This window comes from Stegodyphus dumicola, chromosome 8 (genome assembly GCF_044657685.1).
Source record: "Stegodyphus dumicola isolate Sdum_Otavi_A_Nest chromosome 8, ASM4465768v1".
NCBI classification, from domain to species: domain Eukaryota; kingdom Metazoa; phylum Arthropoda; class Arachnida; order Araneae; family Eresidae; genus Stegodyphus; species Stegodyphus dumicola.
The window spans coordinates 169,776,214-169,795,299 of record NC_140775.1 but is presented as its reverse complement, the minus strand read 5'-3'; the positions used below and the strand labels follow the sequence as shown (position 1 = coordinate 169,795,299).

The 19,086-nt window shown below is 31.4% G+C and overlaps 1 protein-coding gene across 1 annotated transcript; it reads left to right on the top strand.

Annotated features, from left to right (window-relative positions):
• The first annotated feature begins 159 nt into the window (after positions 1-159).
• On the top strand, positions 160-10,531 carry Prosbeta6 (proteasome beta6 subunit). Its single transcript, XM_035364216.2, has 6 exons — positions 160-375; positions 1,238-1,345; positions 3,658-3,739; positions 5,726-5,855; positions 6,837-6,943; positions 10,273-10,531. Exons 1-6 carry the CDS (start codon positions 281-283, stop codon positions 10,459-10,461), a joined length of 711 nt encoding a protein of 236 aa, XP_035220107.1. The 5' UTR covers positions 160-280; the 3' UTR covers positions 10,462-10,531.
• Positions 10,532-19,086: the final 8,555 nt, after the last annotated feature.

The window sequence follows — 19,086 nt, the reverse complement described above, 5'->3', positions numbered from 1 at the left end:
CAATATTAAACAACTGCACCGAAAAGGAAATACATGTAATTTTTTAAAGTAGATTTCAATGGAAAATGTGGAGTGTCAATGGAGAAGCTATTATTTGTAAACAGCACATAAAATTATTTTATTCTCATTTCTGCTACTCGTACATGTTGGCAACAGTTAGATTTTTGTCAGTCATGAAAAGCATTGTATGAAGTTCTGTATGAGACTTTTTAGTGAGTTTTAGTATTTGAGAAAAATCTATTGCATATTGAGTACTAAATTTAAACATTTTCGTCCCAAAATGAATGCGATTGATGAATACGGTTTCCTTCGCTCACCTGCGGTGTTCGAGAAGCCTAAGCAAGCGAATTTTAGTCCTTATGAAAACAATCAAGGGTAATTAAGCAGATAATTAGTATCGTTTTATTTTCTTATTTTATTGAAATGTGTATTACATTGCAACATTATTCGCATATGTTTTATATTTATATGAAGAATTTTATTATAGATTGAAGGAATTTTAATAACAAGTTTGCATGTAAAGCTGAACTGTCTAAATAATGATTCATGTAAATAAATCTTACCTTTTCGATAAACAAAAATAAATCTTTGCACTCCGTGGTCCGCTTCTCAGGAATATATATATTATGTAGCACAATTCCATAAATGCAGCGATATAGAAAGCCGGCTTAATTCATCACCGAGAATTAGTAATGATTCTGTGATTTTTAATCCTCCTGCACCTACGATTGAATGTTGGTGTATTATAGTAAATGAAGATAATTCCGAAACAGTTTTACTATGAATCGTATGACAAATTCCTTTGAGTAGTAGTCTTTCAAATTTCTTTTAGTCGTACTTAGTAAAAGTACTGAGTAATTTTGAGTTTTATAATTAATTAATCATAGTTTTGCATGATGAGTTGATTTTTACGCTATTTAATCTTACAGTATAGAAAATTATATTATCATTTAGTACTGGTTTTATTTCAATCATATGTAATCAATAATTGCATAGTAAATTAATGAATATCTGTGAAATAATAGCTGTCATTAAAGTTTATATCATATTTTATTTCATTTTGAACTTTTTGTTTATTTTTCTGTAAAAAAGACAAGATATACAAACCTCTTGTTGTTTTAATTTTTGAAATCTTCATTCATAATGTAAAGTTAAGTTGTTTTTATTGTATGATTAAGATATTCAAATATTTCAATCTTAATTTTTATTTCAATTTTAGTTGAATTTTCTTTAATAGGAGTATTGTTGCCGTCTCTGGAGAAGACTTTGCTGTTATTGCTTCAGATACTAGGCTGAGTTCTGGTTTTTCAATTTATTCTCGCAATCAACCAAAACTGTTTAAATTGTAAGTACTATAAAAAACATATTGCTTTAATATAGCAAATTTAGTATATAATACTACTGAGTATGAATTACTGAGTTTTTGGAAAGACATCGTATGTATGTGATAATTTCCCTAGCTACCACAAATTGCCGTAAATGGTTAATTTTACTTCCATCATATTGCATGTATTAAAATGATTCGTGTTTCATACTTTAGCTAAAATTACTGATGAAATATATTTTGCTTAATATTCTGTATAATTATTTTTGCTGTATCATTCTGTGTGCTGAATATAAACATTACCTAAAAATGTTTATTTGGATTGTTAATATTTGATTATCACTTTCAGTTTCTCTGGATATTAAAATTATAATTTAAATAATGAAAATGTGATGAAAATGAAATTTTACCTAATTATTAAGAGTAGAATTTCAAAGTTGATTTCAGTTTGGGAAAATGGGATGAAGTGTCCAGGAGAGTAGGAGACTGGAGAACAGTTTTATATGTTTTGAACCCCCCCCCAAAGAAAAACAATTGAAAAGAGTATAGATGTATAGGAACATTGTGATGAAGTAAACATTTTTGTTTTCAGTTCAGGTGTTTTTTGTTTTCTCGAATGTTTTCTCTTAGTCATCTTAATACTTCTAGATATTATCTATAATTCTTCTTTTGTCCTTCTGGAAAATTTGTGTTTTTCACCCTTGCTGACAAAAAAGATTGTTAAATATGACTTTCACTATGAAGAATGAATTTTTGTTTCAGTAACAGTGTCATAAACACATATCTCACAACCGGTGATTTTTCTTTTTCCAAAAGTTCCTAGTAGATTGTAATACAATTATTTTTCAGACCCTGAGTAGCAGATGTTGGGTAAATTTTCGGTAGTTTCGATATTTTGCTTTTGTCAAAATATTATGGCATGATCCAGTTGAAAAGCTATAGAATCATCAGTGATTTCTCATGTAATCAGTCATTAATTTGAATGCATGATTTCATCATTGTAATCCTAATAAATTTCATCATAAGCAAACTAAATGGTAATCATCATTCGTTGGTTCTTAGCTATTATAAAATTGCATAAACCAATCATAATACTGTATACAACTTAAAAGTTTAATGTAAAATTTTATGTTGTTCATGAAATCAATCTCTTTCGAAAAATCATGCATTTGAGGGAAGAAGTTCATCAACAAAATGAAATATTGCAGTGACTTGCAGTTAAAGTATTCGATAAATAAGAAGAATCTTACTCATGTCACTAACATTCAGGTTTTCACACCGGACATCAGTGTGAAATCACATTTGCATGTTATTAAAAAGTTCCTAAACTTTTAACGGATGTCGTATAATGCCATTAATTCTGTTTCTCTTTTGGATGGCCATAAATTACTTTAAATGCCGTATATTTCAAGAAAGTAATCTTCAAAACTTCTCTGAAAACTTTAGTGGGGATAATTATTGAATGAAAATACTTCTAATATTTTTAAATCTTCTGTATTGGAAATGTCTTTTAAAGAGTATAGAAAACACATCAAAAATAGATGCAAATGCAATTAACAAAATTAATTTGTTCTGAAATAAGGAATTCCTGATAATTTTGTAAGTAAAATACCATTTTTGACGTTTTCCTAATGATTAAGATTTATTTCACTTATGAAATACATCCATTAGAGGCAGCAGTTTCACCAACCGTAGATAATCTTTCAAATTATCAACCAATCCAACTTGCTAGTAATAAAAAACATAACATAATCTCTGAATTAATGAAATTCAGAAATACATCATTGTTATTTAATTTATTCCTAAATTTAATAGCCCACCAATGACTGAATAAAAGAGCTGAATAATGATAGCTTGACTTGTGTTCAAATCCAGGCGAATGGTCTGGCTACCTGCGAGTTTTCTTCCCCTGCATGTTATGGAGATGTAAACCAGTTTCTCTTAAAATATCTTTCAGATAGGCATCGTTCTCTTAGGTAGATAACTGTTGTATGTTTTTCCATAATCCAACACTAAATATAATGTATTATGTGGGAAATCATAAATGAAAGTGCAATTATTTATTCATATTTTGCCTTCCAGGTGACAGCTTCAAAGCAGTGAAATGCTATTATATAATTATTGGGAATTATAGATAATTTCAAATTTAAAAATATGGTTTAGCTATTTATCTTAAGGAAAATCAGCACCCTGTTTACTTAAACAACTTTGCTTATTAAAATTATCCCATTTAAAAGTGAAGTTGTCTTCAGTTTTCTGCCTTACACAAAATAAATTGCTGTTATATATGTGTGATGCCACCTTACATAACATAATTTTAATTTTAATTTCAGATCAAATAAAACTGTTCTTGGTTCTGCAGGATGCTGGTGTGATGTTTTGACTTTTACTAGGATTCTTGAAGCTAGAATGAAGGTATGCGAGACATTGGATATTTCGAATAATAATCCATATTTGAAGAAATTAATCGTGCAGCTATAAAAAGTACTGTAACTTGTTCATCTAAATAAATTTTGGTAAAAATGTTAGTCTAGACAAGTTAATGAAAATAAGCAAATAGAGTTCAGATATATCTATCTTAAATAGTTTGTGATGAACAATGAGATTTCATCAAAGGGAAGTATGATTTTCCATATTAGTACTTTTTTAGTAAAAAAATGGAGACATAAAGCTTAACAGTGAAAAAAGAATTAAAAGTGTGGACTACAGAAAGTTTATTTATATTTAGCCCTTTTTAAACTTAGAGAGCTAAATGCAGTTAAATATTTAAAATAGATAAACCATCCAGAAAGATTTGTTAATTTTAGCAGCATGAGAATAGTTGATTGTGCATAGTCCCAGATGGTTTCTTTAGCTTTGTTCAGATGAATGTTTTATGGCATAAGGTGAAAAATCATTAAGACCATTCACATTGATTAACAAGATAAGCCATGGTCAGTCGGGGAAAGTAAAGTTGCACATGCATGCAGATGACTCAGTGAAACTGCTAACTGAATGTTAGTTCATGTTTGCTTTGTTTTGATTTGTCTGCTGTTATGTCAAATTAGGTTAAAGTTGAAAAATTAAAACATTTAGGCAAAATCCTTAAACCAGTTTTTGTGATATAGCAAAGTCTGTTGCCTAGCAATGAAACTCGACTTATTCCTCTTATGTTTATAAAGCCCTAGTCTGAATGGAGGTTTAGACATTATAACAAATTTCAAGTTCCATGACGTTGATACCATTTTATATTTATTCCTTTATATACAGATGAAGAGGCATAAATACAAGTGGCAAATCAAATTTTTAATATTTTAAGCACTTGTAGAGATAAAGTTAATGACAATAAATTTAACTGTTTTTTAGATGAGTAATTTAATTCTTGCTTGTTTTTCTGCTATTAAGTTAGTGCTTTCTGTCAAACCAAACTTAATCCAGTATTGAGATGTTGCAGCAGGGAGAGTTCCTTAACCTCTTAATGACAACATGATTTTCAAGTAAACAGTAAAAAAGGTGCCCATTTTTTTTATTCAGGAAAATCGTTAAAGCAAGTGTATAAAACAATACATGTATTCTTTTTCCCCCTTCTCCCCCCCCCCATTTTTTTTTAGTCCAAACAGGCTTTGTCCCTGAGGGACTATTATTGTTTTTGTTTTGCGATTTTGCGTCGAATCATTCTGAATGTTCATTTCACTTTTAAAATTGTTGCCACTAAATATCGCCCTGTATTATATTTAAAGAAATTAAATCATGAAAATTCTGCAAGAATGTATGGATGTTTCTCGCATTGTGAAAGAACAACAGTACCTATGACCATCAAATTTTGAATAATGTAATCCTCCACTCCAACGTGGGCACCTGGAATCCCAAATTTTTAATTTCAAATTTGTTTTATTATCTATTTCATAATTTGTAAAACTTTGTTAAAAAAAAAATTTTTTTTTATTAACAAACTACGCGATTTCAAAGCGAGCAACGGCAACATGGACGGGAAAAAAACATTTTTATCTCCAGTGCGTGAGACTGTCTGTTGGAACTTCTAAAGATGTGCTATTTTTAAATATTTTGTAATGTTGCTGTTGAATTGAATTTTATGTGTTTAAGTATGAAGAGCATGATATTTTATAAATAAAGATAACACACAAAAAGTTAAAAAACATCTTTTGGGGCATAATAGAAAATTAAAAATCTTTTTTAAATTTTATTTTTCCCATTGCCCACCCCCAGCTGAGATTTTACTTTTTTATCTCAAAACCTGAAAGAATCTTGTTGTAATTTCCCATTAATCTAATTTAATCTTTAGCCCACTATTATTCTTTTTAATCTTTTTTCCCCCTGTTCTTCATTTTATTCATAATTTATCTGTTTTGAAATTGTAAAGTGGATAGTTTTTGTTTTTGAAATTAATTCTAAATATTTTAGATGTATGAACATGAACATAACAAAGAAATGAGTACTCCTGCTGTTTCACAACTGATGACATCATTATTGTATTACAAGCGATTTTTCCCATATTATGTGCATAATATTGTAACTGGTTTGGACGAAGAAGGTAAGTTGATTTTATGAGTGAGTATTTTATTTTTTATTTAGGAAGTCTCGTACTTATTTACCATGTGGTAATAATATTTTTTTTTTTTTCATTTCGTATATCTGCTAATGTAACTTGATTTTTAAATACATATCTGCTTCTGCAAGTTTTTTTTTAATATTTAAGAAACAATAGGTATTCAAACCATAGTATCTCTAAAGCAGTAAAGATTATGATTGATTTTGCAACTGTTTTACGCTGCTTGTTTTTCGCAAACGCAATTTATTCTGTTTATTATTATTTAAAGCAGTAAAAAGAGTCTTTTGTTTTTCTAAATGTTTAACTAACATTTTTCTTCAGTAAAAAAGGCAAGTGTAGGAGCTGCACTGCTCTAATGAATTGAATAAGAAAATGTATAATTTATATATATATATATATGCACACGTTTGTGTTAGTAATTAAAATTTATATTATAATCTTAGCACAGTAATGGCACAAAATTTAAGTCCACTTTTAATTTTGACCTGTTTATTAGATTAATCAGTAATATATATGCACACACATTTATTGTCTTACAACATGTCAAAGAATTTCATATGTGTTGATTGAATATCAAAGATTTAAATTCAAAAATTATATTATTTTGCAATTTTTTACATTTTGTTGAAAAATGTAAGGGAGACAAAATGTGATTGAATTGAATTTTTAGTGATTTTATGAAGAGTCTGTTCTTGACCCTCTTGAAAAGTCAAGATTTTTCTATATAATTGGCAACATTTTTTTCTAGTAAAATGTTATTTATTGTATTTAAAATTTTTCTTTAAATTATATACATTTTACACTTTTACTTTGCATTACTAAGTTTTACACTTTTAATTAGGTTTCATTAGTATCTTACCTTAAAAATATATCCCATTGCATTTTCTTATTTCATAGGAGATAATCAAATTGAAATTAATTGTTATTATATATAAATAAATGAAAGTAAAATATTTTTTACAGGAAAAGGTGTGGTTTATTCGTATGATTCTGTCGGACATAAGGATACAACTTCATACAGAGCTGTTGGATCAGCCTGTCAGTTGTTGCAACCTTTATTGGACAATCAAGTAAGTTTATAAATGTGGACAAAATATCTGAATATTAATCCAAACTATTTTTTCCTCAAACTAATTATTCTTGTTCAAAGTAAATATTTTGAAATAATAAATTTTTACCTTGTATATTAATGATATCTAAGATCTTACAGGGTGATTTAGATGTTTATTTTAGTATGAAAAACATAGGCACATGTAAAAACACTTGGCACTTTTTGCATTAATTCTAAGTACCATTTTTTTTTTTTTTTTTTTTTTTTTTTTTTTTTTTTTTTTTTTACTTTATGTAAATAACTGTGTGTCTGGTGAATAAACAACTTTTTAAACATAGATAAGACAATACAGTTCAAAAGTTCCTGAGTTTTAATCTGAAAAGATCATTTTTAATTTTATTGCTAGGTTCCCCCCCCCCTCCATTAGAGTGCAGTATTAACTTGTGGAATTACAAAGTTACAACAAAAGTGACCAAAGTTGTGTATCCTTTCCCCAAATATATTACAAATGTCTATGTTCTCCAGTACTGAAGTTGACATACATTTCTTGGCACTTTGTTCAAAGTGCTGACTGGGGTATCACTTATGGCTGCTTATGATTGTTCTGTATATCTCTCAGTTTCTAACAAAGTAAATCCCTGTGCTTGCATGAGTCTCATGGTGCCTTCACTGTTGTTTCTTCCCAACTTCTGCTCATAGTATTTGCTGCTTCACCCTGTAATGCATATGAGTGGAGGGTCACTTGAGTAAATATGAATAAATTTTCAAAATATTACTCTGTAACTTTATTTCTATTTTAAAGTAAGGACTTTAAAACCCTGGACAAACGTGAAATATGTAGTTTCTATCTGCACCTGCAAGATGCATTTTTTACAATCAAGGAATGTGAAAGCTTGGTTAGAGTTCCGTTGTGTTCTTAAATTTTTGATAAATTGTCTTATGTCGTAATTTTAATTATGTTTTATTACAAAAGCTCAAATTCTGAGAAGTTATTTAGTTTTACTAAAATAATTCAATAGAAGTTGAATCATGTGTCAAATAAGAATTTAAAAAATCTTTAATAATAACTTAAAACCGTGCTGCGAACAAGTGTTTAGTGATGAATTATTGAAGACTGCTAAAATAGCTGCTTCAGCAGTACTGTGTATTGCTTCAATGTGCTGAGCTAAACTTGGAAAATAACATTAGTGAAGAAAATATATAATATTAAATTATTAAACATTGGTTTGTACACGCAAATGAATGAAAATTTTTCATAAAATGCTAGCTTCTCGATTTCATATATATGTATCCTGCATTCTCTTTCTCGCACATTAATATTTTAGTCTTGCTTATATTTAAAAGTTATGCAATGCTGTGTAATAGATGAAAATTTTCTTCTTGTTGGTATGTAAAAATTCCAATTTGGAATTATGATCTCTGACACATTTTGCAGTTTCATTCTGCATTAAGTGCAGATATATTAAGTTGTTATGACTACAGACAAAAAAAGAAAGACTTAAATAACACTATTTTCTTCATGATTTTTATTGATATAGTAACATTTTCTTAAAAGCCTCTTAAATAACAGTGATTCATTGTACTAATAATTTGATTTGTGTATTATAAAAATCATAAAACTTAAAACAAATTTATACTGCACCTTTTTATATCAGATTATTATTTATATAATATATCTGTAGACTGTGTTGTGGGCAGTATGAACATCTATAGAATTTCTTTAAATAGGACAACACATTTAATTACTTTGAAACATATGTACATTTTCACAAATACAATAAACTTTTAACAGAATATAGTCATCATCTTTCTTTCAATACATCTCAAGTCCAACTACCAACTGGATACATTACAGAATTTTCATGAGGTGCAGCATAGTGCCATCTGGTGTTCAACTTTGGCACTACATGTATATACACTGATGAGCCAAAACACTTAAGACTACCTACTCAATAACGCATTGTGCAACCTTTGGCCTGCTAAACAGCTGCAACTCAACTTGGCATGCCTGCTGCAAGTTCTTGGTAGACGACTGGAGACAGGTTATACCAAATGTCTAAGCAGCAGTAATGCAAAGTCGAAATATTTTGACATGACAGTGTTTGAGATCTGAGCTGCCGCTCCATGATATCTTGAATGTGCTCTATTGGTGTAATATCCAGCAAGTTAGGTGACCAGAACATTAATTTGAATACATCCTTATGCTCTTCGAACCACTCCAAGACAATTCGAGGCTTGTGACATGGGATATTGTTCTGCTAAAGGATTGTAATTCCAGTTGAGAAGGCAAAGAGTTTATCTGATTCACAGTTACATTCAGATAATCTGCAGCTTTCATGGTCTGTTCTACCAATACTAAAGGTCCCAGAGCTGCCCATGAGAACATTCCCAAAACATATTACGGTCACTACCATCCTGTGGGGGGAAAGCTGCTGTTTGCTTGGAAGATGTCACCGTAACACGACCATAATTATCTTCCACTTATCCATGGTCCAGTCTCAACATTCCGAGGCCCACTGTAGTAGTAGTTGACAATGGTACTTAGTCAACAGAAGCACATGACCACTTAATGTGTGTCTGCTGCACAGTTCCATATCCAACAGTGTCTGTTGAACTGTGTGTTCCAAAACACTTGCACTTGGGGTTGCATTGTATTGGGCTGTCAGGTGAGCCACTGTCTGGCACCGATTTTCCTGTACCAATTGGGACAGTCTCTGTCCTTTTTCTTTTATGACACGTGGATGTCCAACACCTTGGCGTCTACTGCTGATTTCACCATCATTTATTCACTTTGCATAAATACTAACAGTGGCTGATCGTGAACAACTACCAGATGTGCAGTTTTGGAGATACTCGTTTGAAGCTATGGGCCATTGCAATCTGCCCTCTATCAAATTTGCTTAATAAATAAATCCCATCAGCCTTTCCCATCACTTGCAAAAAGTAAATGATTGATTCTTGCATAAGCAAGGATGATTCAAGCTGCAGTTAAATACCATTCCCATTTAATCACTTGCCCTCCATGTTACCCAGACAAATTCATTGAAAAAGTTAGTAATGGCTGTAATGTTTTGGCTCGTCAATGTGTATATATATTTATTTATATATGTATATGTATGAATTATTTTATTATTATTATTGCTGTTTAAAGACTAAAGTTTTCTGTATAATACATGCAAAGCTTCTAGTGTCACAATATACCCATCTAATATCTCAATGTAAAGGATGACTGTTGTGATATTTGAAACTAGTTTATAAATATGTATTATAAGTTAGTTTGTTAATGTGTGATTATTTTATAATCAAATTTATATTAATTTGATATGCATGTAATTTTGTTCTTTGCAGATTGGTTATAAAAACATGAAAGGCTACACTAAGCCACCTCCTCTGTCACTTGAGAAAGCTGTAGCTATAGTGAAAGATGTATTCATTTCTGCTGCAGAAAGAGATATATATACTGGGGATAGTGTGTATATGAACATAATTACTAAAGAAGGAATCAAAGAAGATAGTTTCCCCCTCAGGAGAGATTAAATGTAACACCTCATTGAATATTTATATCTCAGTACGCTTTACTTTTTTATAATAAAAGCATTGATGAGTTTTTGAAGACTTATTTTTTGACTTACTCCTAAGATTAAATTGACACAATTTTGCTTTTATAAATGGTAATAATCTTTAAGTTATTAATTTTGTAATTTTTCTTAATTACCCAATTAATAACTTAAAGGTTCATAAGATTATTATCGTATGAACATTTATAATTTGTATTATAACCCATTAATGCCGACATTTTTTTAAAATCTGCAATAGAGAAGTTACCTGTTTGGATTTCGTCATCTATATTATGTTTGTGATTTGATCCATGGACATATACCAAGCAAACTTTTGTAGTTAGTAAGAAATAAAAGGAAAATAATCAAACTGTTCTTATAAAAAATCCTACTTTAATTATTATAACACTGTTTGATACTAAAATGAAATGCTGCACATGAAAATATACTTGTTTTTGTGCTGTCTGTATCAAAAGCAATTTTACAAGATGCTTTAATGTCTGATCTTTGTTTGGTAATTGATTTCACCCTCCTGGCAACATTAGCCGGTTTAATAGCAACCTTATTTCCTACAGTCTCAGACAACATCATACTTGGCTTATGGTTTTCAGTAAATAAGTCCCGGATATGCATGCCATTTTCATACTTTTCAACTCCCTGGTGATCCTAAAAATGTTCTTCACTGCCAGACTCATCTTATGAATTCATTGTTAATGAATTTGCAATATTACGGTCACTACCATCCTATGTGTGTGGGGGGGGAAGCTGCTGTTTACTTGGAAGATGTCACCCTGTCACGACCATAATTATCTTCCACTTATCCATGGTCCAGTCTCAACATTCCGAGGCCCACTGTAGGAGTAGTTGACAATGATGCTTAGTCAACAGAAGCACATGACCACTTATGTGTGTCTGCTGCACAGTTCCATATCCAACAGTGTCTGTTGAACTGTATGTTCCAAAACACTTGCACTTGGGGTTGCATTGTATTGGGCTGTCAGGTGAGCCACTGTCTGGCACCGATTTTGCTGTACCAATTGGGGCAGTCTCGGATGTCCTTTTTCTTTGATGACATGTGGATGTCCAACACCTTGGCATCTACTGCTGATTTCACCATCATTTATTCCATCTTTCATTTTATATTTATAAATTTTTAATTTGGGAGGAAAAAACCAAAAAAAAATCTCACTTGAAAATTCAGAGATATAGCCTATGCTGTTTACTGAATAGTAGCAGCAGGCATACTGAAACTTATCGACAGTTGTAGCATTGCCTTGAATGATGAAAACAAATGTAGTGCAAGCAGCCGTGACTCATTGAACTCTAATCACATACTAAAGAAAATCTTTCATTTCCAAACAGGACATATACGGAGGTGCCACTGTATTTGTGATATGGATGAATTCTTATGAATGATTTCAAACAACCTATCAGATTTTTTCATTATATACCGCTAAGTGTTTCTCGTTTCACAGCATTTGTATGTTCCTTAAGCCAAGTACCTTGTCAAGGATGATTTCTGAGTATGTAATCTAATCAGAAATTTAGAGAAATCTGAGTACGTACTTCATAACAAATGCAGGTATACTAGCTTAACCAAGAAAGTTTATATTATACTAAGCTTTCAAGGAAAGTAGAGACTTCCAGCCATACCTAAAATCCTCTTAAAACTCTGTTTACAGTCATCATTCTCTGCTACTATTTATTTTTACATCATTTCATGATGTAAAACATGACTGGACTGGTTTTAACATGACTGGAATTATGCCAAAAAGCACTTTAAGTAAGTTTTTGCTGTGTAACTGATCTATCTATTAATTATCTTCTGAACATCATCAATGTTTTCTTTCTTTTTAAATATGTTGCCAGATCCTTCAAGTTTTCTCGTACTAAAAAATGGAATATGAGTTATATCTTTTATAAATGCTGTAATGTATTATAACTAATACAGGGTTCGTAGCAGTCCTTATATTTGAAAATAAAATATAAAGGCCCTTATAGGTGCTTACTTTTTCTTTAAAGCCCTTATTTTTTTTTTTGTTTTTAATGCTTATTTTTTGCTTAATGAACGCGCTCTTTTTCCCCGTACCAAAGCCGAAACTAAATAAACAACTTTTCTTCCTAATGTGGAATGTCAGATGGTGAATCATACTTCCGGAAATAGCTTTTCCCCCTTTCTCTGCATTAACATAACTTTTGGTGTGCACGAAGAGTACGGATAGGTGATTGGTCAAAGAATTGCAAAAGCAGTAGAAAATTACATTCGGCGTTCTTTTCCCCCATTCAAATACTACACATGTTTGAATTTCTATCAATTTCTTAATAATTTACATTCTCGTTCCGCTTGGTCAGTTCATATTCGTGTTTATTATGATCATTATGCTTATATTATGAGCATATGTATGAAGAATATTGAAACTGTTACAGTTCGCTGCAAAACAAGCAACAAACTCTTTTTTTTTTTTTTTTTTTGTCACTTTCCAATCTGGAATGAATAGAACTAAAAGTTCTGCGGTCTACCAACCCAAGCGAAGAACGATTCTATTCCGGAAATTTAACGCGGTCTATTGAAAATTAGAATGAAAAACACCAAAGTTATTTAGTTCTTTATTCTCCCAATACCGGCAGCTGTTGATTCCGATTGCGTAATATCACGTAGGGAAGAATTACGGCACACGTATTGTGCAATAATGTTTGCGATATTTTGCAGAGATAATTAATTTTGATGTTCTGTCCGAGATTTGTTTATGAACACTTACTTTGACTGTGCTTGCTAAGCAGAATATTTTTCAGTTCCATTGGTTTATTTTTATACGATGTGGAAATGTCAAAAGCATTTATTTAGCGGAAAAATCTAAAGAGCGGCTAACGTCTACCCCCCTCCGCTCCTCTTTTTCAAGTTACGCTTGACTGTCTGAATATTTGCCAATTTCCAAGTATGTGGGTTAGTTAAGCTTTTACTGTTAAAGAATGACTGCAGGAAGCAAATTTCTGTCTTCTGATTTCAGAAATGTTCCTCCTTTTTTACTTAAATTACTTTGCTTGCAATATCTGTTAAGGGAAAACTGATATACAATGAAAACTTAGAAAATGTTCAGAATTTAGATTTAAATTATTTAAATATCAATATGAGTGGAAAAATAAATTGTATTTATTATTAGGTTCCAAGCGAATACAATAAATATGCCTTATTAGTATTTATTTTCTCTATTTTGAACTGAAATTTCATCTTTAAATCTTGTAATATAGTTTAGTTCTGCATGTTTTTTTTTTTTTTTTTTTTTTCTCATTGTAAACTAGTTCTTTAAATTGAACTGTTATTTAAAATTTAAAAAAAGTAATTATTTTCGATGGTTGAGGTAATGCTTATCCTCTCTTAATAAATACTGCATTTCTCATATTTTAAATTACAAATCTAATTTTTAAGGTTATGCAGTTATGTATAATGTAATTAGACAGGTGCTTATTTTTTTTCTCAAAATGCGCTTGAAAAGTGCTTATAGATGCTTATTTTTTTAACTTAAATGTGGCTATGAACCCTGTGATATGTTATGTACTAATAATGTAATAACTAATATGTAGTACTAAGTCTGAGATCCAGAGTATTCGGGATTTTAGGTCTAGTAAGATGACATCAAAATTGTAAAATTAATAATACAGAATGGGTGTATAATAAAATATAGCATTTGTGACCTTAAGGGAATTAAAATTTACAAAAAGTGCTCCATATTTATTTGCTTGTATTTATTCAAACTTTCTTTAAATGTAAATTATTTAAGCCATTTCTTTTTTTGTGCTAATACTTTATAAAGTTATAATGTAATTAGACAGGTGCTTATTTTTTTTCTCAAAATGCGCTTGAAAAGTGCTTATAGATGCTTATTTTTTTAACTTAAATGTGGCTATGAACCCTGTGATATGTTATGTACTAATAATGTAATAATTAATATGTAGTACTAAGTCTGAGATCCAGAGTATTCGGGATTTTAGGTCTAGTAAGATGACATCAAAATTGTAAAATTAATAATACAGAATGGGTGTATAATAAAATATAACATTTGTGACCTTAAGGGAATTAAAATTTACAAAAAATGCTCCATATTTATTTGCTTGTATTTATTCAAACTTTCTTTAAATGTAAATTATTTAAGCCATTTCTTTTTTTGTGCTAATACTTTATAAAGTTATAATTAATTTACGTGTCCTTGACTACTAGAAACTTAATGCAGTCTGTTGAAAATTAGAATGAAAAACACCAAAGTTATTTAGTTCTTTATTCTCCCAATACCGGCAGCTGTTGATTCCGATTGCATAATATCACGTAGGGAAGAATTACGGCACACGTATTGCGCAATAATGAAAAACTTGGAACCTTGTGCCACAAGCCTTAAACTAGATTATGTGACGCAGCTCTGCTTTAACCGCTTATGCCCATTACGCCCTGGTCTGAACACAGCCTAAGATACAAATGTAAACTTTTGGTAATTGGATAAAACACATGACCTCAGTTTAAAGGAGTAAAGATTGCCTCTGTCATCTATCATTTAAATAAAACAGCAAGATAACACAAATAATAATGAATGATTGGTTTAGTCAATTTCATATCCAACGTGCGGCAGTATTTGGAATCGATATTTTGCAGAGATAATTAATTTTGATGTTCTGTCCGAGATTTGTTTATGAACACTTACTTTTACTGTGCTTGCTAAGCAGAATATTTTTCAGTTCCATTGGTTTATTTTTATACAGTGTGGAAATGTCAAAAGCATTTATTTAGCGGAAAAATCTAAAGAGCGGCTAACGTCTACCCCCTTCCGCTCCTCTTTTTCAACCTTAAGGAAGTCTCTAGCAACTATTCACTGGTCTTCTTGCAACTATAAAATATAAGGCCAAAGAAGGCTTGAAATACCCTTTTATTCACTCAAAGAAATGCTAGCAGGCAGCCCCTCTTGGGCTTACAGGAAAGCCTTCACTTGGGCTCTATCTTAAGCTAGAAAATAAGAAATTAAACTAATTAGCTAAACTTTAGCTGAAGCTGTACAAGGGTAACTAACAGAGTTGGCCTGTAATTAAACCTCGCTGGCGAATGGTGCTTCAGGTAGAGAAATGCTGAAGTATGTGTCTAGAAGACAACAATGGAGGTGCAAGGGGGAGTGTGACTAGTTGTTATGTGACTAACAAAGGCATATGCAAAGCTGAGGATTTAGTCAAGTCCATCAAGAGGTGATCTCACACTTAATCATAAATACAATTCATTGAGTCACATGTTTGGTCACTCATGTGACTCAATTAAAAATTTCTCCAGTAGTCCCTCATCAAGAAGTAATTGCAATTTTTAAATACAAATATATGTGTGTAAGTAGGTAAGAAAATACAGTGATATGCAAAATAAATACATATATATACAATGCTTGTATTAGCAAAATTTTTCACATCAAAAAATGACAATGTAGCAAGACACGGGGTGGTCACTAACACATTCACTGTTACTTAAAAATGCTGCTTGATTCAGTGCAGCTGTTTAAAATAAATTTGCAATGCTACAAATGAGGTTATCAAGTAAATACATTAAGTTGGGAAATTTTGGTTATTGTGGAGAAATCTATTGAAGTGACTGAACTTCCCATTAAATTTTGGTTCTACTTCATTTACATTAAATGCAGTACTGAAATCTCATTCTGGCAGGGAGTTGTAGGTGAAAAACAAGAACTTAAAGGAAAGGGTTTCAAAATTTAAAATAACTAATAAGAAATTAAAATAATCCATACAACTTTCTGCTTCATTTTACAAGTAGACGTAGTTTCTTGTTCGGTTACAAAGTTCCATCGTTAAGGCCTGTAATTATTGTGTCACGAATTCCACTAAACTGTGAGTGGTAAAGTTTTCATTCCCAACAACTTCTTTAAAACTTTCTTTATTATCGATAGTGATATTTTCAGGAACTGAAAACTATCTTCATTTATTATCACTTTTCCACGTTTCTTCAAAAATCTTGTCCGTTAAAAATGCAAATAGTACCATCAAATTTGCAGCTATGATGATCATCACCATGAAATGGTTAGCTGACCAATAAATTATGCCAGGCATTTTTTTTTAATATGTGCACACATGTCTTTATATCACCTTGCAATGGTCTGTACAGCAGATTTTATGTTAAAATATTTCAGGAATTCTTGAGTGGTCTTGCCACTCTCAAGAAAAATTTTAAAAGGCTAGTTTATATCTGCATTTTAGTGCATACCGCATTCTGATATGCATTGGCTGAATAATGGATGTGCAGTTTAAAGGAAAGAATAAAATGGGTATGTCATTTTTTGCTGACACTTTTAAGTATGAATTGAACTGTTGTCTGTAATAAGGACAATTTTTTCATCATCCGGTAAGCCGATTCCAAATACTGCCGCACGTTGGATATGAAATTGACTAAACCAATCATTCATTATTATTTGTGTTATCTTGCAGTTTTATTTAAATGATAGATGACAGGGGCAATCTTTACTCCTTTAAACTGAGGTCATGTGTTTTATCCAATTACCAAAAGTTTAAATTTGTATCTTAGGCTGTGTTCAGATGAGGGCGTAATGGGCATAAGCGGTTAAAGCAGAGCTGCGTCACATAATCTAGTTTAAGGCTCGTGGCACAAGGTTCCAAGTTTTCAACTTTACGCTGAGTTTGGGATAAGCGTTGTTAAAACGAAGCGGCTTTCTTTAGATGATTTCGCTGTCACATCGAAGGCGACATTTTTTTTTTAATATGGAGCACATCGTATCCGAATGAGTCGTAATCATATCCGAACAAAATAAGGAGTTGAAATCTACGATGATGACATGCCTTTTTTAATGAGTATTCACAAATTGAAAAATATGGATGAAACTCATAAAGTAAAAGTTAAGCTCAGGGTCATGTACGCTATGTGTGATTCTGTAGATCAGTGGTGCGCAAACTAGGGGTCGCCAAATTTTTATGAAATGCATTATGCCTGCATGCTGCATACAATACAGTGTACATATAAAGAATGAAGCGCCGTCACTCATTGTTTAATTACAATTTCATGCTGTCCGCTCTTTCTTTGACCGTAATGCGTAATGTATGTAAAGTGTGAAGACGCAAGTTTTTCACTCCGGTAGATAGCTCCCTCTTCGCGGTAATTCACCAGTTTTACTAAAAAGCATCTATTTGACTAGACGTTAACCGCAGGGAAAGGGGAAAAATTCGCTTCCGTGATCAGCCAATCAGATGGCGAGGTACGTAATGTATATGATAGTCAGAGTAAAGAAGTGAAGTTGTAGCATATAGCAGTTGGCCTGCAATTGTTTTAGTTGATCCTCGAGTTTTATCATGTGACGTTGTGTATGGTTTTACATTTTGTGTGAAGAACACCCGATATGTGTCATTTTCCAATGAAAAATTAGCAAATGAGAGCATGAAACCAGCTAAATTAAAAAGGCACCTGGAAACTAAGCATGAAGAACTTCAAAATAAACATGCAGATTTTTTTCAAAGACGAGCTGAAAATCTGAAAATTCAAAGTGCACATTTAAAGAAATTTACAACAATACCTCAGAAAGCATTACAAGCTTCTTTAGAAGTTTCTTATCTAATAGGAAAATCAATGAAACCCCATACAATTGGAGAATCTCTTATCCTTCCTGCAGCAACTATGACATCAATTATGCATGGCGATAAATATGGAAATGAACTAAAAACAATACCATTATCAAGAGATACCGTGTCTCGGCGTATTTCCGAAATGTCACGAAATATCGAGTCAGAAGTCATAAAGCGCATACAAAATTCATCTGTATTTGCTTTACAACTGGACGAGACTACCGATATTACTAAAATGCCACAACTAATTATTTACGTTAGGTTTATTTTTAATGAAGATATAATAGAAACGTTTTTATGTTGCAAACGTTTGGAAGGAAAAACAACTGGAGAAAAATATTCGAAGTAATAAATGAATATTTTGAAACACAGTCCCTTACCTGAGCAAACTGTGTTGCGGTTTGTACTGATGGTGCTGCAGCATTAACAGGTTCGAATAAAGAGCTCAGAGGCTTAATTCAGAAGGTGGGTCTTGCCAATGAATCACGGTATGATTCATTGGCAAGCTCTTGTTGCAAAAGATTTGGATGAAAAGTTGCACAACATATTACAAGACGCTGTTAGTTCAATTAACTACATTAAATGCAACAGCCACAACAGCCGTCTCTTTTCAATACTTTGCAATGAGATGGGCTCAACGTATGAGAGATTACTGTTACACACCGAAGTCAGATGGCTTTCACGTGAAAAAATACTACGATGGATATTTGATTTGAGAAATGAAGTGTACATGTTTTTAATCGAAAAGAAACATAGATTGTCAAGTTATTATATCAGTGAAGTTTGGCTAAAGAAGCTGAGCTATTTAGTTGATATTTTCGAAAAACTTAACGACTTAAATTTGAGCTCGCTGGGTGAGAATTCAACTATCATGATTTCAGCCATTAAAATTCAGGCTTTTAAGAATAAGCTTAGTCTCTGGCAAACTGAACTGAATAAAAACAACACCGACATGTTCCCTTGCTTTAACGATTTTATCAAGGAAAATAATATAGAT